This window comes from Sarcophilus harrisii, chromosome 4 (genome assembly GCF_902635505.1).
Source record: "Sarcophilus harrisii chromosome 4, mSarHar1.11, whole genome shotgun sequence".
In the NCBI taxonomy this organism is placed as follows: domain Eukaryota; kingdom Metazoa; phylum Chordata; class Mammalia; order Dasyuromorphia; family Dasyuridae; genus Sarcophilus; species Sarcophilus harrisii.
The window spans coordinates 337154577-337181948 of NC_045429.1; the positions used below are offsets into that span (position 1 = coordinate 337154577).

At 43.6% G+C, this 27372-nt stretch overlaps 1 protein-coding gene across 1 annotated transcript; it reads right to left on the bottom strand.

The window, feature by feature from the left end:
- HAP1 (huntingtin associated protein 1) lies at positions 1–26888 on the bottom strand. Its single transcript, XM_031968664.1, has 17 exons — positions 26865–26888; positions 22086–22218; positions 21307–21495; positions 16292–16368; positions 14516–14632; positions 14204–14304; positions 12817–12925; positions 12460–12538; positions 9581–9711; positions 9242–9316; positions 7634–7771; positions 6923–6990; positions 4404–4583; positions 3442–3731; positions 2930–3127; positions 1647–1749; positions 1–1469 (listed from the first exon to the last, which is right to left on the bottom strand). Exons 1-17 carry the CDS (start codon positions 26886–26888, stop codon positions 1118–1120), a joined length of 2364 nt encoding a protein of 787 aa, XP_031824524.1. The 3' UTR covers positions 1–1117.
- Positions 26889–27372: the final 484 nt, after the last annotated feature.

Genomic DNA, 27372 nt, shown 5'->3' on the forward strand with positions numbered 1-27372 from the left:
TATTTCTATAGAGTTTTCTTTACCCCAAACCAATGAGACAGCGATGGCAGGTGCAATCTCCATTTTACAGACAAGAAAGTAAAGGTTTAGAGTTGAAACAATTCCCCAAAAGGTCATGCATAGAATGACAAAACCAGGATTTGATCCTAGGCCTTCTGACTCCAACACTAGCATTTATTACACTACACTGAGCAAAATAAAAGACAATTAACACTCCTCCAACCTTTCTCCCTCTTTCCCCATTCTGCTCCTCCTCCTCCCTATAGAAACAGAAATCCATGAAGAGGTAAGAGGAAAAAAAACCCCAAAAAACACCAAAAAAAAAACCCCAAAAAAATTACATTAAGGGCTCTGAGGCTCCAATTCTAGCTGTGCTACCAACTCTCTCGATGTAAAACCTATTGAAGGTTCCTCCTAGTTTCAAGCTTCTATAGCTCTAGAAAGAACTCGTTCCCTCCCCTTCACCAGCTTCCTAAACCATTCACTCTCCAGAGAGACAGAACTCGGGCAGTCACCTAGGTCATATCGTTTATTGCGTGGCACTGAGCCACCGTCCACAAGATGAGTTTAATGAGCGTCCATATGGTGATTGCAAGGGGTGAGGAGGGGTCTTAGTTACCTCTCCCCAGCAGTGCCCATGTACACAGTGGTAGCTTTTGGAGCAGAAAGCTTTAAAAAAAAAATAGGGGGGTGGGTAAGGAATCCAGGGGGAAGGAATTAGGGTCTTACTATCTTACATTATTCACAGATATGAAAACTCAAGACTTTCTCATCACAGTTTTAAATATTAACCTCTATTTACAACCAAGACTAAATTGGTTAGGGGGTTAGATGATGGGGATACAGGGAAACTAAGTGCAGGTCCTAGAAAGTGCATGTGGCAAGTAGAGATGTGAGGTGGGACTCGGGGGACGCGTGTGTATGTGAGTGTGGTTGAAGGGAGGAAGGAAAGGGGTCCAAACTCTACTTTAGCTGCCTCTCAGCAACAGAATGAGGGCAATGGCGAGGGTGAGGGAAGGGACCCATCCTGCCACCCCCAACAAAAACACACTCAAGGAATGCTCTCTCACCCTCCGTCAACCTATTGTCTTGAGGCTGGGCCAGGGCCAGGGGGCTCTCAAGTCCCCACTTTCCATCTCTTCGAAGCCCCTCTGGCCACCACACAGTCCAACCCCAGCTGCCTTAGCTTCTGTACCAAATTGATGCTAAAGCCATTGGTGGTCTCCTGACCAACCCATCCCTGACCCCACCTTGATGCCCCCCACCCATTTTGAGGCAGTTCTCTGGATAGAGCAAAGCTTCCTAGAGGCCATCTTCTCCTGTCTGGATGCAGAGGTGTAAATGGGGACTCTGGGAGAGCAGAGATGCCATCTTTCTTCAGAAGACAAAGCAGAGTCTGGGAAGGTGGTGGATGGATGGGTTTTAGGCCCTCTGCGGGACTGCAGCAGGGGGTGGCAGAATGGCAAAGCCTGCGGAAGAAAGAAAAAGGGGGAGAAGAACTCATAAAATAGCAAAGAACTCACAAGAAGAAAATAACAAAAGGCGGGGGTAAGAAGAAGAGATGCGAGAGCCACCATCCGTGGTCTCTGGAAGGGATTTGTCTCTGGGAAGGAGAAACAAGGCTTTAAAGGCACCAGTTGCCTTACCTGGGGGTATCGGAGGTGACATCAGAGGAGGGGCAGACCAGGCGGCCAGTAGTGATTGTGTAGGTGGCTGGGGTCTGGGGGAGATTGTTAACAGAGTGCAACACTGGAAGGGGACAGGAAATGTGGGATTAACACACACCAGGAGGGAGGGGTCTGAAGGAAAGAGGAAAGACACATCAGGTAGGGAGGGGTCACATTCACACTCCTTTTCCCATGAGCAAAGATGTTCCCACTCCCTCAGACTCTCACTGAGTGGCCCACTGATGAGAGGATGAGAGGGAGTGACGGGGCAGGGTATAGCATAGCCAAGGGTTGGACAGTCCCCTGACTAACCCATCTCCTGGGCTCCTCCTCAGCATCCGCCCGCTCAGCCTATGGCACGTTCTCTCACGCTTTCAGTCATCAGCTTCTCTCCTAGTCACGTTGCCCACGTTGCCCAGGCCCTAGTCCCAATGAGCTGCATCTGAGCCAGCTCCCCATCCCTCGCCCCTGCCCCCGGATCCAGCACAGGGAGATGCTATAGAATAAAAGCACTCAGCAGATGCTTATAGAGTGAAAGCACAAGCCACGCCAGGACGGATTTCACGGGAGAGATGGTACATGAAGCAGAATCACCCAGACACAGGATCAGGCAGACAATGAGAGAGACAGGACAGTGCGTGTTGGAGAGGAGAGGCTTTGTAGTACCCGGGGCTGGGAGGGCCTGGGAGGGCCTGGGAGAGCACTGGACCAGGCACCCAGGGATGCTGCTGGGAGAGCGCTGGACCAACCACCTGGGGATGCTGCCAGGAGGGGCCGGGAGAGCAGCGGACCAGGCACCCAGGGATGCTGCTGGGAAGGCGCTGGACCAGTCACCCAGGGATGCTGCTGGGAGGGTCTGGGAGAACGCTGGACCAGCTACCCAGGGATGCTGTGTTTTCACATGTGCTTTTAGGTGACTTCTGATCCTCAATTTCATCAACTGTAAATTGGGTCTAACATCCAAGACGCCAAACACAGGGGGTATTATCAGGATTAAGCAACTTTACAGATTTCTTTACAGGTTCTTTTTACATAAACATGAGCCGTTATCCTATTTTAAGGTATTATAGGAGAATGCTCTAACACTTCTGGGCAGATGCATAAAAAAGTAGTTCAACTGTAGACATTCTAGAGAATAGTGGGAGATGATGACTTTATCCTTTCTCCATTTAACATCCTTTTTTCATCTCCCCCTTCCCTTTCAGTTGTTCCTGGTTTGGATTTTATTTGGGAAAGAGGGAGAAGTGAGAAGTCTGACTCACACAGGAGGTGAGCCTTATCCTTGGCCAAGGATGTCCCCACTGTCTCCTCGTCTTCTTCAGGGTCCTGAAGAGTGTATACTTTCTCCACATCCACTTCCAGCTGACGGAAATCCTTGGTCAGAACCCCAGGGCGAGGATCCAGGATCCCTGCCAGGTGGGGCTGGGCCAGCTGCTGCCAGTGGTGCAGAGTCGCCGAGCCTGAGGATAACAAGGGGATGGGCGTGTATGAGACAGCGGTCGGTTCTGGCTAATCCTGCTCCCTCCAACCCCCTGGAGCCCAAATGACACAAGTCACACACAGGGTGGTACTTTGGACCTCAGGTCAGACTTAGGGGGCACCTAATGCCCGGTGTGCAAACATTTACACTGAAGGTGTGAACCACTGGTTCTGCTACGGGGTTCCAGGGCAATGGTAATGGGAGGTTTCACTGTCCCAAAATGGAAGGGACAGCGTCAGGGCAGGCTCCTTGCTGCCATCTCCGGCCCCCCAAACCTTTCTCACCTACTCTTACCTTCCAGCGGTTTGACAATCTGCAGTTTGTCAGGTAGGTAAGTGAGGGAGCCCATGGAGAAGATAGAGCCCCCAGGAGGATCTGAGCTTCCCGACACAAGACTCTCACTAGGAGTCAGCACTCCACTGGAACTCTCCACATCCTGGCCCAGCTTCTCCACACCCGCCTCTGCCTCCTGAGCCTCCTGCCACGCTGCCAGCTGCTGCAGGGCCACTGCCAGGTCCTGGCTCCCGGGGGTGCCTGGGCAACCCACCTTCTTCTCTTCTTCCTCACCAGATGCTTCCTCCAACCTAAAAGAACCCAGAACCAGGTAAGATCACCCGTACCTTTTTCCTGACATCCCCCCAGGCCAGGCCCTTGAAGGGATACCCTTGCTACAAGTCACTAGGGCTGCCCAGGAAGGATGGCAGCTATCAGTCAGTAAGCTCCCATCATTTCTCAGAGAGACAGACAAACAGAAGTAAATGGAGAGAGAGAGAGAGAGAAGTAAATAGATATGTATGTAGATAGAGAAATATTTAGATAGAATGAACAGATACAGATATATAAATAGGAAGGCAGATATAAAGAGATGAATATAAAATATATGTGTAATATTATCTATTTCCCCCAATTACATATTAAAACAAGTTTTTAACCTTTTGAGTTTTTTTAAAGTTTTGAGTTCTTTTGTCCCTCCCTTTCCCACCCCCTGAGACAGTAAATAATCAGAAATAAGTTATATTTATTTCCATATTAGTGATTTTCTTTAAGATTCTTTTCAGGTATTCTTTATATTGGAGACAGGAACTCCATCAAGTAGGGATTTTTCTCCCTTTACTTTCTACCTGCTGTATCCATTCCCACCATCACTATTCTCCTTCCTTCCCTGGGTCCAGGGTTCTCCAGCCCTCTTTTCTCCAAACCACATGAATTTCCCCTTCAGTCTCTCCTCTCAGCCCCTCGTACTTCCAAGTACTTACAGGAGGATGCGACGAGAAGCATCAGAGCGGTGGCGGTTTGTAGGGGGGGTGCCTGTTGGACTGCCAGCCACAGAGAGTGGGGGAGAGCCAGGAAGGGGATGGTGAAGAGAGGCACTGCCCGACCGGGACCTACTACCATGGTTCACAGCTTTCACTGTTTCAAACACCCGGCGAAGGTTCCTGGGAGGAAGGAGATGGGACACAAAGTTGCAAGATCATTCTCACAAACTGGTGGAGGGTTTTGTTATATCAGGTGGGGCAAGGCAGCAAATTGGGCCCTTCTCAGTTGATCCCATCACAGTTTCCTCAATTGTAAACTCAGGATACTACTACTTGTACAAAAGAAGCCTAATAGTTAGAGCAGGGCCTGGAATTAGAAAGAAAAGAATTCAAATTCAACCTCAAGACACTACCTGTGTGATTCTGGACAACTCAACAAGTTTGCCTCAAACTCACTGGAGAAGGAAATGGTAAACTATTAAATTATCTTTGCAAAGGCAGCCTTTTTGGCAGTTATGGTCCATGAGTTCCTAGGAGTCAGAACCAACTCAACAACGATGACTTATACTGCCCATTTCACACTGAGGAAATGAGCACTTGCAAGAGTGAAAATCAGTCAACTGTCCACAAGCATTTATTAAGCAATAGTATACCATGCACTATGCTAAGTGCTAGGAATACAGAGAAAAGTAAATTAATTAAATTTAAAATAAATATAAAAATTTTTTAAAATACGTGAAACAAAGAAAAGTCAAAAACAAAAAACAAAACCACAGCCCCTGCGCCTTCACAGTGGGGAAACAACATGCAAAAAACCATACACATGGAGTAGTACCAGGAGATTATACACGGCAAGAAGATTATACAATGATCAGTTCTGATGGACATGGCTCTCTTCAACAATGAGATGATTAAAACCAGTTCCACTTGTGCATGATGAAGAGCCATTTACACCCAAAGAGAAGACTGTGGGAACTGAGTGTGGAACACAACATAGCATTCTCACTCTTTTCATTGTTGCTTGCTGGCATTTTATTCCGCCTTTTTTTTTTTTTTAACTGGTTTGGTTTTTCTTGTGCAGCACAATAATTGTATAAATATGTGTGCACATATTGGATTTAACATATTTCTACCATGTTTAACATATATTGGACTACTTGCCATCTAGGGGAGGGCACGGAGGAAGGGAGGGAAAATTGGAACACAAGGTTTTGCAAGGGCTGATGTTAAATTGTCCACGCATCTGTTTTGAAAAATAAAAAAACTTAAAAAAATAAAATAAAAACCATGCACATGCAAGATCTAAATAGCATAAATGGAAAGTATTATTCTCAGAGGAAAGCACTAGCATTAAGGTGAGATATGAGTTGAATTTTGAGGGAAGCCAGGAGGCAAAGTTGAGGAACAAGATCATTCTAGCCATGAAGAACAGTGAGCACAAAAGGCAAAGGGAGGAAATGGAGTAGCCCCTTTGGGAAGGATTATATTATTATAGACAGATTATAGATAGCTTCTACTCACAAAAGTCTTCTCTGGGGAGGAGCAAGTTTTGTTTTGTATGTTTTAGGGGATATCAAAAAGCATTTCTCTCCTAAATTAGCCTCCCCTGTCTCCATCACCTACAGACCTAACTGGCAAAGCTGTGGTCACCAGAGGAAGTTAAGAATGCAGACATTGCTGGGAAAGGAACCAGTGCCCAACTCAAAGTGATTTCATGCAAGTCTGATGTCTCATCATAGCTGGTGATACCCAGGGTTCTTGCAAGTGAATGTCTGCTGTAGGACACAATTACTGGGTCACATTCCTCAAGCGGGTCTGAAGAGAGACGCTCATCACCTGAGCTCCAGCCTTCCTTGGGGCCCCCACCAAAAAGCTGGTTTCTAGGCAAAGATTTTTTCTCTGCCAGAACAATTCATGATTTGGACGAGATGTCCTCGGAGGCCCTTCCAAGTCTCACAGGAAGGTGTCACAGAGACAGGGCAAAGAGCCTAAGTGGGAACAATCTGACTTCAAATTCAGCTCAGGCATTTACTAGCCTGGGCAAATCACTTAATCCTGTTTGCCTCAGTTTCCTCACATGCAAAATGAGCTGGAGAAGGAAATGACAAACCATATCCCAGTATCTTTGCCAAGAAAATGCCAAACGGGGTAACAAAGTCAGCCACAACTGAGAGACTGAACCACCACAAAATGACTACAACGGACCGAGCTGTCTCTCAGCAGAGGAAGCACCTGGTCAGTCGACAAATAGCAAGTCAAGGGCTTACCACACGCCAAGAACATGCAAAGCATTGGACAAAAACCAGAACTTTGAAACGTTGTCTCCTCAAACGTATGGAAGGGTCTCAGATCATTGCCCAGTTATTGAAGGAAAGAGAAAGATTCAGGTGAAGCACAAGGGTAGGAAGGGAAGAGAGAAGAAGGACTTGGGATGTTGTGTTGGGGGAGGAGAGCATAATTGGGAGGCTGGAGACAACTTCAGTTTGGGATCCAAGAACCCACCCCGTCCCTCAGCTCACCGGCTATCAGAAGATGGAGTCTCATTTTCCTTTCTCATTGTCCCTTTAATCTCTGCAGCCAGGGAATCCTGAAGATGTGAGAAAAACCCCTTTCAAAGATCAGAGGAAAAGCATGCATAAAGGGAAAATTCTCTTGCTTTATCATGTTTATTTGTTTCAAGGGCTTCATTTCTGTTTTCAGTAAGGATGGAGGAGAAAAAGAAATAGTTGTCCATTTAAAATAATTTAATTAAATGCATTATTCTTTTATTAAAACTTATTTAATTTAACTTAATTTAATTTTAAAAAATGCTGCATACATATCCAGAGAGAAACTGATTATGTTTAAATATAGATTGAAGCATTCTCTCTGTCTCTGTCTGTCTATCTCTCTGTCTCTCTCTGCTTCTATCTCTGTCTCTCTGTCTCTCTTTCTGTTTCTGTCTTAACTGTATTTTTCTTGAGGGTCTTTATTTTCATTAAAGTGGAAGATTTATAGTTTGCTTTTACAACATGACTTTTATGGAAATGTTTTTCATAACTTCACAAACTTCATTATGGGTAGGGATAAGGGAAAGAACCTAGAACTGAAAAATCTTATAAACAAATATTTTTTAAATGTTTTTTAAATGTAATGGGGTAAATAAATTTTAAAAAATGCTGGGTGTGGGCATTCTCCCTACCAGCTGTGACTTTGAGACGAGAAGGAAGATGTACATGCTATGTGCTCACCAGCGGCAGGCTATACACACTGTTGTAGTGGCTGACTGTGCCACTGGGCAGGCTTTGGAGGCGGTGTTTTTTAAGTTCTTCCTGGGCTTCGTTCAGCAAACCATCACACTCAGCATATTTCTCTTGTAGGTCTTGCATCTGAGGACACCAGACATTGTTAGGACCCTGGGAGGGGTCCCTACCCTGCCCCACTCCCACCTTCACCTTCCCCTTAGCCATCTGAACAAGCTGATGTATTTCTGTACTCCATCGCTGAAGATCTTTTCCCTCTCAGGGGCCCAGCTTTCAAAGGTTGGGATGAGATTAAGAAAGGCAGAGGAAGGAACAGAGAAATTAAAGGCTGGACCCAGAAGCACTAGTTCTAAATTGCTAATAATTCACGTCATCCCGTTGAGCCCTGGGTTTCATCTATAAAATGAGGGGACTTGATACCCACCGTGGGCCACAGTTAAGTTTCTAAAAGCTAAGGATAGGAATACAAAGACAAGAGATATGAAGAATTCAGAAAAATATGGGAAGTCTTGTATGAACCAGCACATTCATTCAACAAGCATTTAGTGTAAATGCTAAGTACTAACTATGTGCCAGGGTGAAGAAAATAGAAAGAAGCACCATGACAATCATGAAGAAAATTCAATATGGTGCAGGTCAGATACCAGGGACCAACCTGATTCCTCATTAAATCAGCTCATTCATATAATGTATAGTCTAAGAATAGTTTAAGGCTCAGAGAGCCATGGCTCAGGACTAGGGGAGAAATGAAACTAGTTTGTTCCTCCTGCCTACAAGCCCAAACTTTCTCTACTTTCAAATAACCAATTAACTAAAACACACCCTTTTGGTGAAAGAACCACAACAATGTTAAATGTGCTCTCAGCTGCGCATATTTAACTGTCTTTCTGTAGGAAGATACTATGGGGTGGGTGAGGAAATGGAAAAATCTGAGAAAATAACATCTCAAAACAAAAAATACAAAAACTTTTAGATAATTAAAAAGCCAAGGTTATAGAAGCAATCATTCATAATTTAGTTTAAGCTTTATTTTTATCTCTTCTTATTCATATTTAAATACTTATGCTTTTCCTTGGGGCAGAGAGCAGTTACAGCAAAATGGTAGCATCAGATCTAGGATTTCACTGGTATTTGGGGAATTCCTGGTAAGGAAAGTCCCTCAGTCAATGCAGCCTAGACAACTCACTTGTAATTTAGTGTTAGAAAGTGGCCTGAGAAGGTCAAACACATCCTACTATCTGTCAGAGGCAAGACTTCCTGACGCCAAGGTTAGTCTTCGACCCATCTCAACATTTCTTCCTTTATTGATAACAGTTAAAACAAATTTTATTGCTTATTTTTGATGGGAACAAAATTCAAGCTAAATGCCTTGGGAGGAAAAAAGTCAGACGGAGTCTCTGAAGTAAACAGTAAATAGTGAGTATTAACTTGTTAAACATCATCTTAGAATGTTTTTGTTGAAGGCTGCTAAATTTGGGGAGTGGGGATTAATAAAATGAGAACATTTGAATTATATGCTCTCCTCTGTAGTTCAACTACTCTTTGTATGTGAGGGGAGGGGTCAGAAATAAGCAGATGAGATGAAGGGGACCTTACCTCTGTCTGAAGTTTCCTCTGGCTCTCTTTGGCCGATGTCAAATGCTGTTGTAACTCTTCCATCTCAGTTCCATACTGGAAAGCAACTAAGAATTGTCACCACCTGGGACCAACAGCTCCAGCCTCCCCTACTACCATCACTAAGATGATCCAGGACCGCCATAGTCCCTGTGCTTAGGAGCCATCACTCCATCCCCAAGGTCCCAGAGTCTCAGTACTGATTGCCCGATCTAAACAGGTTGCAACATCCCTCCCTGGAATGCAATTTTCCCCTGAAAGGTACTTTGAAGCAAGAGTAAGAGGGAGTTTCCCCCAAGAGAGACGGGGAGCATCACTCACCTCCCGGCACCGCTGTTGGAGTCCCACAATCTGGGCCAGAAGCACGCTGATTTCCTCCTGCTGACGGGCCTGGTCCTCTGCCTTTTGAGCCAATTCCTCAGTCAACAAAGCTACCTGCTGGCTCACTTCCGCTGAGGATAGAGGGAGAATCATTCTCCCATTTTCCACTGAACCCCCAAACCCCAGCTGACATAAATAAAATGGACATATTTAAGGCTTAACAGAACATGTATGCATATATTAGCTCATTCAAGCCTTATAAACCTACGAAATAAGCAGCTTAGGTGACCCATAGTGTACAGAAAGCTGGACCTGGGGGTCAGGAAGACTCATCTTCCCCGAGTTCAAATCTGCTCTCAGTCCCTAACTGGCTGTGTGATCCTAATTGCCTCAGTTTTCCTATTTGTAAAATAAACTGGAAAAGGAAATAAATAGTCAACCACTGCACTATCTTTGCCAAGAAAACTCCAAATGGGGTCACCAAGAGAGAGACATAACTGAAGAGCAAACTGAGGCTCAAAAGTGAAGCAATTAGAATATATCAGAAGCAGAAATTGGACCTGGATTTCTAGAACTCTCCCCTCAACCCAATTTTTCTCAAGCAGTTTCCTAGTCCCTCCTTTGTCCCTATTGTTCCCTGCTTTGTATTCTATTTTATTCGTGCCATAATTCATGCCTGAGGAAGAGATTTTTTCATTTTTTGACTCTGAATCAGTATCTAAAACCTTGCATATATGTATGTATTTACATATGTAGGTAACGTATGTACACTTTTTTAAAAATAAAAATTTGGTAGTTTGTGAGAGAAGGAGCAGGGGGTTGTCTTTCAAACCCAAGACTTGCCTTCTCCACGAACTACATCAGGTCCTGCTGGTGTATCAGTCCTCAGTCAACAAATCTATTATGTATGGCCTACTATGTGCTTCACTATGCTAAGTGTTGGAGATACAAAGCAAGATAGAAAATCACCAGTGCCTCAAGGCATTCAAAGTGGAAAGAAGGTATCTACGAGCTAATTACAAACAGGAGATATCCAGGGTGCACTGGAGATAATCTCAATCAGGAAACTCCAAGGAAAGACTTCTTGTAGAAGGTAAGACTTTACAGAGACCTGAAAAAAGCCAGGAAGCATGTCTTCTCCCAAATTCTCGCTGAAACTCTCAGCAAAGCATTTTGTTTGGCACTGAGCCCTTCTCTGTTCTGTGAATGGTAGTTTTGTTTCCTCAGCTAAAAAAACGGAAGGGATTTATGGTGCTAGCGGTATAGTCTGTTTTCAAAACATTCTTGTTGTCTGATTAGATCTCACTGTCACTGGGCTAGTGAAGAGCTTAGCTTCAGCCTCATAAAAAGACTCAGGGAGGAGGCAAAAAGTTACTAAACTACGTATCACTGTGGCGTCTACTCCAGAGAGATCAAAGGAAGAGGAAAAAGGACCCATGTGACAAAAAATACTCACAGCAACACTTTTTGTAGGTGCAAAGGAGGAACCCATTATGTGCCCAAAATGTCTGCACAAATATGATATGATCAAGGATACTATAGTGCCACCAAAAAAATAACGAAGGGGATGGTTTCAGAGAAATTTGGAAAAATTCATGCTATGAACTGATTCAGTGCCGGGGAGCAGAACCAATGGAACGATTTGCACAACCACAACCACCATATTGTAAAGACAAAACACTTCAAAAATATTTCACAAACCATTCTTTAGGAGGATCTATGATGAAACATGCTACCCACCTCCTGAGAAAGAGGGACTGGGTACTGAATGGAATATACATCTTTTTGGATATGGCCAATATGGGAATTTGCTTGTGTTTGACCTAAATACATTTGTTATTAAAGTTTTGTTTTTTCTTTCTATCTTTTTTTTTTTAACTTTTCCCACATTTGGATACAGAGAGAGAAAGAAGAGATGGGAAGGAAAGAAAAGAGCTTTGTTAATTAGAAAATAAATTAAAATAACTTTAAAGAGACAAAAAGTTTGGGATCTGAGGTAAAGATTATTTCTTGATTTCTGGGAGAAAAAAAGAAAGGGATAGCATGACCCAATAGAAAGGAAACTGGATCAAGAATCAGTGTATCTGCTGACATCCTGACATTGCCACTTAACTCACTACCTAATTTGGGACAAGGCCTTTAAACCCTGAGCTTCAATGTCCCCATAAAAGGAGGATAATGATACTTTCACAACCTACCTTGAAGGGTAGTTTCAAAGATCAAATGAGAGGAAGTCTGTGAAAGCCTTTTTAAACTATCAAGCCTTCTATAAATGTGAGCTATCATCAATAATAATGATGATGATGATGACACCTATAATATAATAATACAGAGCACCCAGATGGCATAATAGAGTGCCAGGCCTGGAGTCAGCAAGAGTTAAAATCTGATCTCAGACACTTACTAGCTGTGTAATCCTAAACAAGTCACTTGACCCTACTTGCCTCAGTTTCCTCATCTGCAAAATGAGCTGAAGAAGGAAATGTCAAATTATTCCAGTAACTTTGCCAAGAAAATCCCAAATGGGCTCAAAAAGAGTTGGACATGACTAAAAGACTAAATAAGAAGTAATAATATAATAATAGCTAGCATTTATATAGCATTTCTCAATTTGCAAAGCATTTTGTCATTTGATCTTTATGCAACCACCCTATGAGGGGTTACTTACTATACTCATTTACAGATGGGGAAAGTGAGGCCAAAAAGTGACATGATCTGCTAAGTAAGTGTCTGAGACCAAATTGGAATTTAAGTTTTCCCAACTCCAAGTTCAGCTTTCTACCTAGCTGCCAAACAAAAAACGGCCAAGAGAATAGTACCATAACCCAGAGGCAACCTCTCAGGAAGAGCCACCCACACCCAGCTTCCATGCTACATACAGAACTGCTCCACACAATCCAGCATCAGCTGCTGCTCCTGGTCCTCATACTGGCAGGTCTCCGTGACGATGCTGCTGGCCTGGAAGAAAGGAGAAGGAAAAGAGCATGAACATTTCTGCACTACTACCACCCCCACAATCATTAATTAGGAGATGAGGAGGTTAGAAAGTGCAGGGGTACTATCTCAAGTCCCTGTCCCTATGGCATGCAAGTTTAGGAAGTCTGAGGAGTAACAAGAGGAAAAAAAATTAAAAATTAAAAAATTTTAAAAGCTAGCTAAACTGATCTTCCCCCACCCCTTCCAAGAGAGACAAAGCTATCGGTTCTCCCAGGTTAACACAAAGCCCCGTGTCCCACCTCCAGCCTAAGCTGCTGGTTCTCCTCCTCCAGACCCCTCAGCTTCTGTTGCAGGGTGTCCAACTGGATACAGTGCTGAAGAGAAGCTGAGGAATCACAATGGCGAAGTCTGGGTGGTGGGGGGAGACAGAGAAAGGAAGAAGATCAGAGAGGGGAAACTGAGGAAAAGTGGCCCTCTCTAACTCAAGCACGAGCTTCCAGGCACACATACATTGCTACTCAGAATATAGAGGGCTAGCCTTTCAATGGTGGGGAACCATGGGATTAGAGACATGACCACCCTTGTACAGTGGATAGGACTAGTCTTACATATGAAACACTCTGATATAAATAAGCCTTTTAACCATTCGAAGATCTGAGCAACCAAGACAAACTGCAGAGAGGGAGCCCCAGTCTGCACTGTTTCCCCATCGTTATTGTTCAGTTATTATCAATCTTGTCCAAGGGCTTTCTTGGCAAAGATCCTAGATGAGTTTTCCATTTCCTTCTGCAGCTCATTTTACAGATAAGGAAACTGAAGCCTCCAGATTAAGTGACCCACCCAGGAGCTCACAGCTAGAGGTTTGCCATTTCCTTCTCCAGCTCATTTTACAGATGAGGAAACTGAGGCAGACAGGCTTTGGTGACTTGCCCAGAGTCCCACAGCTAGTAAGTGTCTGAGGCCAGATTGGAACAGGTCCTCCTGACTCAAAGTCTAGCACCCTATCCATGGTGCTCCTCAGCTTCCTCATCTGAGAATCTCCTATATCAAATCTTTGTCTCTATGGAATACATGTTTAGGGAAATCTGAGCAGCAAGAACAGAAGAAGAAAAAAAAAACTAGCTGGTCCAGGCTCTTCATTTCATAGAAAAGGAAATTGGAATTCCAGAAGCTGCCCCCAGTCATAGCATCAGAGGCATTGTTTAAACAGACACAATTCTGTCATTAACCCAGAGTGAGATCTTAAGTCACTTCTCTTTATGGGCCTTTATCTCCTCATTATTACACTGAGAATTATTTACTGGGCAAATCACTTAACCCCTATTTGTCTCAGTTCCTCATCTGTAAAATGGGGACACACTGGAGAAGGAAATGGCAAACCACTAGCATCTTTGCCAAGAAAATCCCACGGACTTGTCCATGAGATCACAAAGAGCCTGACAGGCCTGAATGACTGAACAACAACAAAATGAGAATTAGACTAAATTGGTCTTTTAGGTCCCCCTGCCAGATGTGATATTTTCTGCCCGATGACTCTAGTTTGGGGTAGGGTGGAAAGAAGGGATCCCACTGATTTCAGCTCTCGGACATGCCATGAAGATCGTCCTGGATCATCTGAGCCTGACGCAGTAAGGTCAGAATGAGTGCAGGGAACAGGACCCAGGGGCTCAGGGCCCAGGAACTCACGGAGTAGGGGAGGTGCTGGAGGGCTCACTTTCCTCAACAGTGTTTGTATAGAGATGGAGGAGATTATCCCGCATAGTAACTTCATGCCGAAGTTGGGCAATCTGGGGAGGGTGGAAGAGAGAAAGTATAAGGAAGATGAAGGATAGCTCACAACTTTGGAATGGGGGTCAAGAATGAAGCACAATAGGAAATCCCAACAATCTGGGGATGGATTACAAGGCAGTCAACAAGAGAGGAGGGGCAAGAAGGTACCCTTAGGAGAAAGGTATACAGAAAGCCTCCTGAGAAGGGCCCAGGCCCTGGCCATTTTACCTCCTCCCTGGCCAACTCCAGCTGCTCCTCCAGTAATTCATTCTGCTTGGACAAGGAGCAATTCTGTTTCAGCAGAGATTGACCAATCCTAGCTGCCAACTCCAAGTCCCGTTCTTTCTGCAGGCCAAGAAAAGGGAGAGGAGAGAAAAGTCTTTATGGGTTCAACTAGTCAGGAGGCTAGTCCAGGGCAGGAATGAACAGGGTGGGGAATGTTGCCCACAGTACCAAGTATCACCTAAGATGCAGCCTGTGGGGGCCTTTCTAGTTCAGACTGGCCGGGGAAAGCAGTATGGTCTAATACAAAGATTTTCAAAGTGTGGAACTTTAATATCCCAAGGGCCTCCCAAATCCCTTTCAAAATTTCAAGATTAAAATTATTTTGATAATAACAGTATGATGTTATTTGTCTATTAAAATACTCCTTCCTTTTCCAAGTACCTATCTGTGGGAGACCATTTTTTCTTCATACAGCCAACCAAGACGACATTTGGATTAAACTGAATGCAGCAGCAGATAAGAGAATTCAATTATCTTCTAGAAGATCTTAAGAAGATTTGAAAAAGAAGGTAAAACAGTTTTACCTTTAAACTTTTTCTCCATAATAGTTTTTCTGAGAGGAAATATTTTTCATGAAAACTTTATGCCATTTTTAACCTCTATCAGATTGCTTGCTGTCTTAGGAAGAGGGGGAGGAGAGGAGAGGGAGTAAAATTTGGAGCATAAGGTTTTGCAAAGGTGAATGTTGAAAACTATCTTTGCTTATATTTGGAAAAATAAAATACTATTAAAAATAAAAAAACAATTTTTAAAAGTGTGCTCCTTTTAAAAAAAATTATGTCAGGGCACCAAGATAGTGCAATAGATAGAGCATTGGCTCTGAAGTCTGGAGGACTGAGTTCAAATCTAATCTCAGACACTTAATACTGCCTAGTTGTGTAACCCTGGGCAAGTCAATTAACTTCAACCACCTCAGCAAAAAATAAAATATTTTTTAAAATCTGCATCCAGAAAAAGATCTAAGGAAATTGAATGTAAATTAACACATGTTATGTTCACTTCTTTATTCTGATTTTTTATCTCTCCTGGTTTTTCCCTTTTGCTCTGATTGTTCTCTCCAACATGATTCATAAAGCAATGTGTATTAAAAACAACAAAAAATAAAAAATATTATGTCAAAATGTAATGGGTTTTTTAAATTTTATGAATAAATATGAAACATTTTATCTGTTTTAATTTTTAACATAGTAAATACTGGCGGATATGGCCCACATAAACAAAAACTCTTTATAGTCCTCAATTTTTAAAAGTATAAAGGGAGTCCTGAGACCAAAAAGTTTGAGACTCACAGTTCTAATAGAAAGAATCCTAATTCCCTTGGTTAGGAACCAAGAAACCTGATCCACCTAGCTCTGCCCCAAACTTGCTTATGTGCCCTTAGGACAAACTGCTTCTCCCGACCTGTTTCTCCTTCTCTTAAGTAAAGTTGGATTTAAGCGTCGCTAAGGCTCTTTACAATTCTAACAATTCCACAATTCTATTCCTACCTTTACTCTTTGCCTAACTCACCACCTGGTCAGACAGACAGTTAAGAACCCCAGAAAGATAATGTACCAGAGGGAAGACATTAAGAACTAGACCCTTCTTTCCCCAGCAAGCTTTCAGAATTGAGAATGAGGTGTGGTCTCTATCTGATGGACTGGAGGCTTGAGAAAGTGGTGGGAAAATGTAAGGTAAAACAAAATCATGACAGGGGCAGAAATGTGGGGATATATTCACCTCTTCCAGTAGGCTGGTCACAGCATCAATATCATGATAGGTCTTGGTAACTTGGCTAACTCTGTCCGAGCAGAGTACTGCAGGTATTAGAAAAAGAATACATGAGGTAGAAAGAAGGGAGATTTCAGGGGACATCTATATAGTTTCACTTTTATTACCATTTCCACCTCCCCCTAAAGGAGTAAAAATGAAGATAGTAGAAATGGGCTTTCATGCTGCCCTCATAAAACACCCAAATCCCCAGTTCCAAACAAGCATTCTACATCTGCCTGCAGAGATGCCGCCCCCTCCCCACTTCCAAGGGAAAATCTGGTTTGACCCAGTTTCTCTAGTGGGGGTTGGGGAGGGGAGAGAAGAGAGGGCTGATCTGGGAGAAGAATAAGTCAATTACTGGCTTTCCCCCCTCGGAAGTATAATGGAGTGGCTCTCTCCCCAATATTTTAATTGCTTTTTCTGTTTTTAAATATTTTTAGAAGAAGTGGGATATTCCAAGATGCTTCAGTTTGCCTGGCTATCCAGTTGCCCCGGGGATGAGACTGAGGCTGGGGGAATGTATGCGTAGACCCGCACGTCCACTAGAATGAAACAACCTTCCTTCCCAGCCTCCAAGAATTAGAGCCTTCCTGGTCCCCTGTCAAGTTCATCAGCCTCTAATTGGTATTAATTGCCACAAATGTCTCATTAAATAAGAGCCTCTTGACCTTAGCATAGCCTTTCTTCTAGTCCCCCTTACTAAAATTAGGGAGGGGGAGATGTCCATCGGAGTAGGGAGGAAAAGAAAAATTCTGTGGCATCTCTAATGCCAGAGACCTCTGCTGGGATCGGGTTATTTATCCCTCTCGCCACTTCTCAGCTTTGCCCTCCCCAGCCACATGGAGAAGGAAGGCTGGCAGGGATTCTCATAGCCCCAACCAGCGCCCGGGCTCAAGGCACAAGTCCCCTCCCCATCTATGCCATGAAGGGGGGAGGGGTGGTGAGAAGAGAAGCCAACCTGACCTAGATAGAAGACCCCTGTCCTCCCCCCTTCCCTCTCCAGTCATTTTAAAGGAAACAGCATACAGTGTAAATGGCTAAGCAGCAGATTTGGGCTTTTGGAGTGTCCAGCTCAGGACTCACACTGAAAGCACGTTCCCCAACCTAGACACTGCGCCTGCTTTACTAGGGATTTGGGGGTGGGGTGGGAGGAGAAGGAAGGGAAGGGAGGGAGAGGAAGCAAGAGAAGTCCATAGATCTGCTGGTGGGGGGCGGGGAATGGAGGGGCCAAATAGTCCCCAGAGAACACAAAAAGGGGGTATCTCGGTCCAGGAAGAGGGGGAATACAACTATTAGAATGCCAGGTAGGGGCAGAGAACAGGTAACCAGAGGTCACCGAGAAGAGGTAGATGCTACAGAAAAAGAAACAGGTATGTATTGAGTTCCTACTGTGTGCCAGGCACCGTACTAAGCGCTTTACAAACATCTCAATCGATCCTCCCCACAACTCTAAACCTATAGCACTCAAGATGCCCGAGACTGCGGACCTCGAATGAGAAGGGAACAGTTGCCAGACAAGGATGCGCATTCATTGGGCATCCTTACCCCACCCCACCCCGATCTCCCAGCTGGAGACTCCTGGGTCCCCGTTACCTTCTTCCAGCTCTCGGATGAGCAGCTCCGAGGTTCTCTCGGAGCCGGTCCCTCCGGTACAGTACGCAGCCGGGCTGCTCCAGATTTCTACTGACACCGGACCCTCCATCTCCGCGGCCACGCGGCCCAAAGAGGACTAGAGTCACGTCCCCGAGAAGATTTGGGGGTGGGGCGACTGAGGGATGGGCAGAGGCTGTCCTCACAGAGAGATGCGCTAAGCTAGGACCCCCCCAGCTAGCCGCACTCCGGCTCTCCAGTCCCATAGCCCGAGCTCTGCAGCCCGCAGCCTTGCGCACTCTATTTATAACCTGCGTCTTGTTTATAGCACCTGGTTGATCCATACCACGTGACGGGGAGGGGATTGGGATGAGGGGGATGTGCAAAGAGAGGCAGACCAGGTTTTAGCGGAGAGTTAGGTGCCGGTGCACCAGATAGGGACCAAACTGGGATCTTCCAAGGTAAGGATTTGAGACCAATGGGAGCAAGGCGGAAGATGAGGGCTTGAGAAGATTTATTCGGCCTCCAAAGCTCTACTGCCTTTCCCCTCCCTCCACATTGGTCTCTCTCCAACTCTCTGGCCAGATTGGTTTTAGCCCAAAGCAACAGTCTGGGATTGTTGGTGCAGAGGACACCTGAGTCTTTTTCTTGCACGTCCCCCTTCCAAAGACACGCGCGAGTGCGCCTAGACACAAGAAGGTGGGACCACTCATCAGCTCACAGACTTAGAGCTGGAAAGGACTTCAGAGGCCATATAGTCCAATGACCTCATTGTCCAGATGAGGACACCAAGGCCCCCACCCCAGGAGGCTTTCCTTTCCTCAGGTCCCCTCCAAATGGATCTGAAAAACAAAGCCAGATTGGGGACACATGGAGTGGGGTGATGAAAAGATTACTGGAATCACAATGGGAGGACCTGGTGGCTTTGAAACCCAGGCTTGCAACTCAGTGGTGCAATGAATAGAACAGCTGGAGATCTGAATTCAAATATGACCTGAGACTAGCTGAGTAATGTTAGGCAAGTCTGACTTGTTTCATTTTCTTCATATGCAAAATGAATATAATAATAAAACTTACCTCCTAGGATTGCTTTTGAATCAAATGAGATAACTGTAAGGCACTTAGCATAGTGCCTGGCACAGAGTAAGCAATATATAAATGTTAGTTGTTATTTATTATTATTGTTGTTGTTCCAGTCTCTGGATCTCACCTTCCTTCTCTGTAAAAGGAGGGAGGTCGTTTCAGTTATGATCATACAATTGGGCTGGAGAGGAGAAATGAGGATCTGTGGGCATTTTGATGTTAAGTGATCAAAGTTAGACAGCTAACGTTGCTTCTTTGTAAAACCAACAGGGTTGAATTGAGAATGGAGGTAAGGGGGGGAGGCAGGAAAGAAGTATCACCAGGTGATAGCAAATCACAGCCCTGGGGCACTTAACTTATACTGAAGCAAAACAGCAAAAACCTAAACTCATATACCCATTTCCAGCCTACAAACATCTATATCATCAAATGAATGGGGAGGATGTCCTGCCTACATTTTTTCCGCTTCAAGATTGCCCTTGCTGTTTACTGAATGTAATTTGATCTGGCCCATAATAAAATGTTGGGGAGGGGATGGTGTTGACAGTATTTTTCCTTGGCCCCAAGCCCTGCCAGAGTTAGGAGGATACTAGGGCCAAGGACAAGCAGGCCTTTCTCTAGCTCTAATTCTTCCAAGATGGGATTTGTGGCTCCACTTGACTTCTTGAAATCAGCTTAAGGGATGGAAAACTTTTCAGTTAACATAGGGTAACTGGAACAGCTGAACAGCAACTCCCAGGCGTTCCTGAGGACTCCCTGTGCTCCCCTAAAAGGTTGTAGGGTTTGTGCCTGGGGCTTGAGCCAGGGTAAAAGGATCCAAAGCAACAATAACTAGCCACCACTCTAACTTGTGCCAAAGAAACAAAGGAAAACAAACACAGGCTCTGCTCCAGAGGACTTTACATTCTTAGGGAAGACATGTGAACAACTAGGGAAGCATAAGAAAGGTAGAGTAGATAAAAGAGACTGGAAGGGGAAGGCTTTAGCACCTGGAGGAAACTGGGGAAGCCACCGGGAGTAGGTGAGATTTGATTCAAGCTACTTCCATACAGGGTCTTTCCTTTTTGTTTTTGTATTCTTAGCATTTAGCACAGTACTTGACACAGAAGGTTGATTGATTGATTGAAAGGCAATCAGCAAAAATGAATGGGCATAGGTGAAGAAATAGGGGTGAGGACTTCACTGACAGATGAATTGATGGAGGACCCTTCAGCTACCTTTATGCCTACCCGGCAGCCTCCTAGCTGGGGCTCCTCAGTCCAGCTGTAGGCACTCTATTTATAACCTGCATCTTGTTTATAGCATATTCCTGACTTGGGGAACAACTATGATAAAGCCTTGGAAAATTTGAAATGAGGGATTCATACAGGTGGGCCAATGTTGTATAGGATGAGGAAAAGAACAATAAAAAGAGGCCAGGTTAGGAAGATCTTTAAATAACAAATAAAGGAATGTGTTTCTTTATGTTTGATTCTAAAGGTAATGGACAGTTCAGGGGTAAGATGGCCCGAATAGTCCAACCTATGAATCTAGAACATTGGCAATAAAGAAATGGGGATGTCTGACTGTATCCATAGAAATAACTTTAAGAAGAAAAGAGTTTACTCTGGAGAGAAATGGAGTTTTCGAGTCCAGCATTTTTCTCTTCTTCTTTTCATACCTTTCAAGTATAAAGGATTCTGGGGGTGTTCTCTGGATTCCTTGAATAGACTAAGGAATCCTGGGCTTAATGTACATGGCAGAAGTCCAAGTGGCTCCAGGTGGGAAGGGGTGGGAGTCAGACAGTCTCCAGATTATTACTAAGAGTCTTAAGCTTCTTCTCAGGACTTGGGAGGGGGAAGAGGAAAATAAAGAAGATCCAGTTATGGAGGAAGCCTCAGCAAAGAAGATTAACTACCCTCTCCCTCTGTCAAGAGTTTTCCCTCTTCCCTTAGTGCAGGTCTCAGCTCCAACCCTCTCTGATTTTCTGTTCTGTCTTCCCCAGATTCCAACCTAATTCTCTTCCCAAGGAACTCATAAAATCATACATAAAACCAAGACCTGCAAATAGCTTCCCAGGTTCTATCTGCCCAGAAGCAAGTCACACCAGCCCAAAGAGTGAAAAGAACAAACAAATTTTCACAATGATACAGTCCTATAAAATGAAAATCCTTGAGAGAAGGGACTGTGTCATTTTTATTTTTATTTTTATATTCCCAGAATCTAACACAGTAGGTGCTTAATAAGTGCTTATCAATTAACTGATTGATTAATTGCTGATTTAAACCAATATGAGTATCTGAGCCCAAGTATGGCCAATGTTTACTCACAAAAATATTGCAGTGTTTCCTGGATCTGGTTGGGTGTCAGGTGTCTGGAGACATCAGAGGGTACCATTGGAGTCTGAATCCAATCATGATGTTCATAGCCAAAGACAGAGTCAGCTCTAAGTTTGTAATGTGGCAGCTGTTCCCCCAGGAGGGTGATGATCTCCACCTCAGGTACATCATTACAGAGTTCTGGCAGAAGGAAAAAGGGAATCAGAAAGGTGGCAGAGAGAGAAGAGCACTTGCAGAGCCCCTGATTTTTACCTCCCCTCCAGGTTGCTGCTGACTCTTTTCCCTCACCCTGATTCCTGAAACTCACCATCTCTGTCTCTCTACACTTTTATCTGCCTCTCCCTTAAAACTTCCTATGTCTACTAAAGGTACTCAATAAATATTTATTTCTTCCTTTCTCTGTGCCTCAGTTTATTCATCTGTAAAATTGTGATAATATTTGTGCTAAATTTCTCAAATGGGTTATTCCAAGGAAAACACTTTGTAATCTTAAAATGTTACAGAAATGTTATTGTTATTACATAGTTAATGTTATTACATTTATTATTATTATCCTGCAATATACTTGAGAAAGGCATTTTGCTGCCTACTACATCCCATCAGAACTCCCAAAAGATATTCCCCAAGGATTGTCCCCCTGAGCCTCTGTCGTTCTGTACCTCATAATGGGGAAATAATTCCAGAATTTCAGAATTAAATATTGATCTCCTCCCACCTTTGAAATTCTTCCAATAAACCGCCCCCAGCATATACACACATCCCCCAGTCACCAGTGAGAGTGGTGGCGTCACAGAGGGCAGCTGCCTCAGGCACATCCAGGTGTCCCTTTGGGGGGCCCTGGTCATCCAGTTTGGCCAGAGTCAGAGGGAAAAGCCTGTGTCCATGGGTAGAGGGCAATGGCACCTAGAGGCAGGTGAGGGGCACAAGGAAGCTGCCAGGGCAAAAAGGGAGAGAGAAAGAATGATTGACATCAGCGTAGGTATGAGTTCTCTTCCCACTGTCACTGTCTTTGCGTCACAGTAGGGTTCTGGCTTCTATAACCCTCACACTATGGCAGAGTTCCATATCCAGCATCCTTCCCGTGGGGCTAAAGATTGAAAAGGGGAAGTTTACTTTCCCACTGTCCCTGGAGAAGAAGAAACAACCCTGTTTTCATTTGCTTCCATGCTGCCAAATAGAAAATTTGAGGGAAAAGAAAAAAATAATTTGTTATAAAAACAAAACAGATCGATATCTTTGGGGCTATAGTAAAACAGGCATCTTACATCTTTGGTAGAGCTGTAAATTGGTACAATTTTGTGGAGAGAGCAATCTGGCAGCAAGCCTCCTTCCTGGACCATTGCAATGATCTTCAGGTTGGTGTCCTTGCCTCAAGTCCCCCTAGCCTATATTCAGTTATAAAGTCATCTTCTTAAAGTACAGATTTAACCAGATCACTTTCCCTTTTTCAATAAATGGCTCTTTGTTACCTTTAGGGTCAAATATAGAAGAAATGGGTCTTTAAAATGCATCATAAACTGGTCCCCTCCTACCTTTCCAGTTTTCTTATACCTTACACACACACACACACACACACACACACACACACACACACACACAAATTGCTGCAGTCCCATGACACTAGCTTCCTAGCGATTCCTCAAGACATTCCATCTCCCATCTTCTCAGGGACATTTTCACTTATTATCCCCATGCCTGGAATTCTCTACCTCCTGTCTTGACTTCACCAATTTCAATAAAATCTCAGCTAAAATCTCATCTTTTACAAGAAGTCTTTCTCAATGCTTTTTGATGCTAGTACCTTTCTATTATTGATTATCTCTGATTTATCTTTGTCTGTATCTTGCTTTGTACATAATCATGTTGTCCCTCCCATTAGGCTGGCAGACAGGAATTGGTTTTCTTTTGTTTGTTTTACCTTTCTTTAGATTCCCAGGACTTAGAATAGTGCCTGGCACCTAGCAGGTGCTTAATAAATGCCAGTTGACTAAGTTAGAAAGCTATAATATTGTAGAAAGAATATTCAATCTGAAGTCAGAGGACCTACATTTGAATCTTAGCTTTGCCAAGTTAGCACTAAATTTAGAATCCTATGGTCCAGGGATCTCATTCCTAGGATTATAGCTTAGCATTATTTTTAAAAGTAGAAAATAAGTTGTGATATTATGAATAGGATATTGGACTTGGAGGCTGGTAGACCTGTGTTCACATCTCACTTTAGACACTTATTGGTTGGGTGACTCCCGAGCAAATCATTTAATTCCCCTGTATCTCAGTTTCCTCCTCTGTTAAAATAAGAGTTTTGGATTCCATGGTCTGCCTCTGAATTCCCTTTCAGCTCCAAATTGATATAATAATAATTTATATTATCTATAATATTTAATAATCTATATCATAATCCTGTAATCCTTAGCTTCTTAAACTGTCAGTCACAATCCCAGCGGCTGTGAATGTGGGAGTCACAAAATTATGATTTATAATCAGTAAAAGTTTGATTTGTGTACCTATTTAATATACTTATATCCCTAGGATTATGTAAAAATTTCTCTGGTAAAAAGGAGTTGCAAAAGAAGAAGAAAAAGTTTTAAAAGGCCTGCTATAATCTACAATCTTTTAAACCATATCTATAAAAATATTCTTAGCAACTTTATTTGTAACAGAAAAAAGGAATCATAGATGTCTACTTAGAAAGGACCTAAAAATATAATCTTTTCTTCTGACAGATAAGGAAATTGAGGCTCAGAAAAGTCCAATTACTTGAGTTAAGTCACATAGTTAGTACTTAGTACCTTCTTGTTACTAGGCAGCTAGGCAGTGCAGGTGATAGAACTAAGTGTCTTGGAGTGGGGAAAATTTGAATTCTAATCCTGTCCTAAATACTTACTGTGTGACTTTGGATAAATCACTTATGAGCTCTTAACCTCTATTTCCTTATCTATAAAATAGAGAAGCACCGGTTTCTGGGGAGATTATATTTGTACTGGACCTTTACCAAACCTTCAGGGGCTATCTAAATGCCAGTTATCATCTTTGTCTAATATGTAGAGAAGCTAATGAGATAACATGTATAAAATATTTTGCCAAACTTAAAACAGTATATGAAAATCAGCAATTTGAGCAAACTGAGATAGGAAGATAGGAAAGGAAATAAAAAATTTTAAGCATCTGCTATTTCATGCCAGACATGCTTTACAAAAATATTACCTCTTTGATCCTTAAAATAAGTCTAAAAGGTAGGAACTAGTATTATCCCCATTTTACAGCTGAGGAAACTGAGGCTGAAAACATTTAAATGAATTATCCAAGATCACTTATCACTATCTATTATCAACTGTGTCCGAGGCTTCTTGATTCCAGAGCTGTATCTATTGTGTCTCTGAAGAGTCTCTGTAAATCAGCATAATAGATGGTATTAAGATTCTGAGAATGACAAATATGAAGAATACAAAAAAAAATAAGGAAATACTTTATAAAGAGAAGCAAAGAAAATAAAGATTAACTAAAAACAGGGGAAACCAAGTCTTATAAATACCTAATGATCAAAAAATCAAAACCAAGCTTAGCTACAAAGAAAAAATAAGCAAACACCCCTGTGGCATTTTGCAGAGATAGGCTATGGATAAGGAATACCATAATGCCGCTATCATAAACTTGATCAACAAGTTGGTTAGTTTGGGAAGTTGCCTTTTTTTTCTTTATTACAAGAGATGATTCAATGGGTAGAAAAAAATGGAAAGATATGTTCATAAATGAAGGTGATCTAAAGACAAGAGGTATAAATGAAAGTTAAAGCTACTTTTATAAAAAAGGAAAGCAATCAGAGGTAAGTACAGAGGAAATGCATTTCTAAGATTGTTACTTTGCTAATATTTACATGAGTGATTTTTTTAGAGCAAATAGTTTAAAGTTTAAGGCTTTCTTTGAGCTTAATTTTAGGGGAGTTTTTGCTCATTTTGTTTATTTACTTGTTTTCCATTAAATAATATATAAAACCCAGCTATTTAGAAATGGCTCCCTCTTCTTTCTCCTTTCACTCTCTCCACCCTCTTCCCAATGAAACAAATATTTACAAAAGTAAATAAACAAAATGAGGAATAAAATTCCAAAATGAAAAAGAATTTGAGGAAAAATATTTTTTGGTTGCTGAGGCAATTGGGGGTAAGTGACTTGCCCAGGGTCACACAGCTAGGAAGTATTAAGTGTCTGAGGGCAAATTTGAACTCAGGTCCTCCTGACTTCAGGGCTGGGGCTCTAACCACTGGGCCCCTCGCTGTCCCTTGAGGAAGATTTTTAACACATTGGTTAGATCTGTGGCCAATATATAGGAAGTCATGAGTAACATCCACACAGGACAGACGGGCATAAGGGAGCCACGAGCTCTGACCATTAGAGGGAATACCCCCATTGAAGGTACCACGGTGCCATTGGAGAAGAGGGTACTTGAATATATTTGATTTTTGGTATTTGTTGAGATATTAGGTTTATAATAAAAATTATTTTTTAAAAGCAGGAGAAGTTGAGAGTCAGCACCAGGACTTGGGTCTAGGAGTGGGGACCCTGACTATAGAGTGGGGTTTGAGGAGGATGGGGACAGTGTCCAAGAATTTTCACAGCTTCCATCAAGCTGAGCTTTCTGGCTGGGCAAAGGACGGTTCCCTCACCTCTCAGTGCCCACCAGAGGGCAGTGCCAGCCCATGCCCAGTAGTAGGTCCCGGGAGCGCTCCTGCTTTGCATTGGAGAAACAGAAGTGGTCTGGCAGGTCTTTCAATCAAGGAATACACTAAATCTCTCCTTTCTATTCTATATTGAAGGCTATTCTGCTGACCTATGGAAGAAGAAAGACTCCACTCCTTGTGTATGCATCTGTCTATCTCCATCTTTCCTTGCATTTTATCTCTGGTCTCTGCCCATGTTCCCTTCTGGGAGGAAGGGGATGGGAAAATTCTAGGAGGGAACCAGGAAAGGGGTCCTCCCTGGGCTTCAGGCCAGGCTGACACACCCAGAATCAGGACTCATAAACACTGCCTCCTGTCAAGACTGATCGATTGGACCCTTCCCAGAGGCAGCTGGACACACCCCCACCATAATGCAAAGCCATAGAAGACTGTACTGTGTCCAGGGTACAGGCCATTACCACCAACCCCTCCCAGTCTCAAGGAAGAGAAACAGAAGCTGTTTCCCTGAGGAAAAGTCCCATTGCTCTCTGAGATCTGGATCTGGACAGTGCCCACACCAGGAGCCCCAATCCTATAAGAGAGTTTGATGTTGGAAGGCTCTCCTCTCCCCATCCTTTGGTCCCCCCTATAGGGGGACACTCCCCCTGCCCCCACACTCTTACCAGCCAGAGATGCTGCTGCTGATGGTTCCCCTAATTCTTCCACCAGGCTCCCCAGGACACACCTCCCTCAGTCCCACCCCCAGGCAGATCTGAATACAGGGTGGCAGTAGCTGTCAGACATCTTCAGCTGCGTTCTCCTCTTCTTCATCCCTGTCTCCTAAGGCTCTCTCTCCCTGGCTCCAACTCCTGGTACAATGGGCTCAGAGCTAACGGGGTCAGCTACAGGCAGGGCCATTGTAGCGAAACACCACAACCAGGGACTCTGCTCTTTCCCTGGCCTGAGACACCAAGGCCCGGCCAAGCCCTCAGCTTCTCCCTGCTGCTCAGGTAGCCAGGCCGGGCTCCTCTCTGCTGCTCATTCCCAGCCGAGTCTGGGCACAGAGAAGGTGGAGAGACTCTGTGAGTCAGCACTCTTTATGTGGATGGGATGGAGGAGAGGATGTTTTGGCCAGGCTTCTGGAGAGCGATTAACTCCTTGGGTTTCTCCGGATCTGGGTAGGAGGAATGCTGAGGGATGGGCGAGAGGAGGAGGGCTCCCAGAGGGAAGTGAGGAAAGAACATGATAAATTGGGAATGATAAAAGTCATCCAAAAGGGAATCCCTACAGAAATAGATTCACAGAATCTTAATGTTAGAATTGCAAAGGGGCCTTGAACATATATAACTTTTTACCATTTTAGGAAGGGGGGAAGAAAGGGAGAAAATTTTGAAATTCAAAA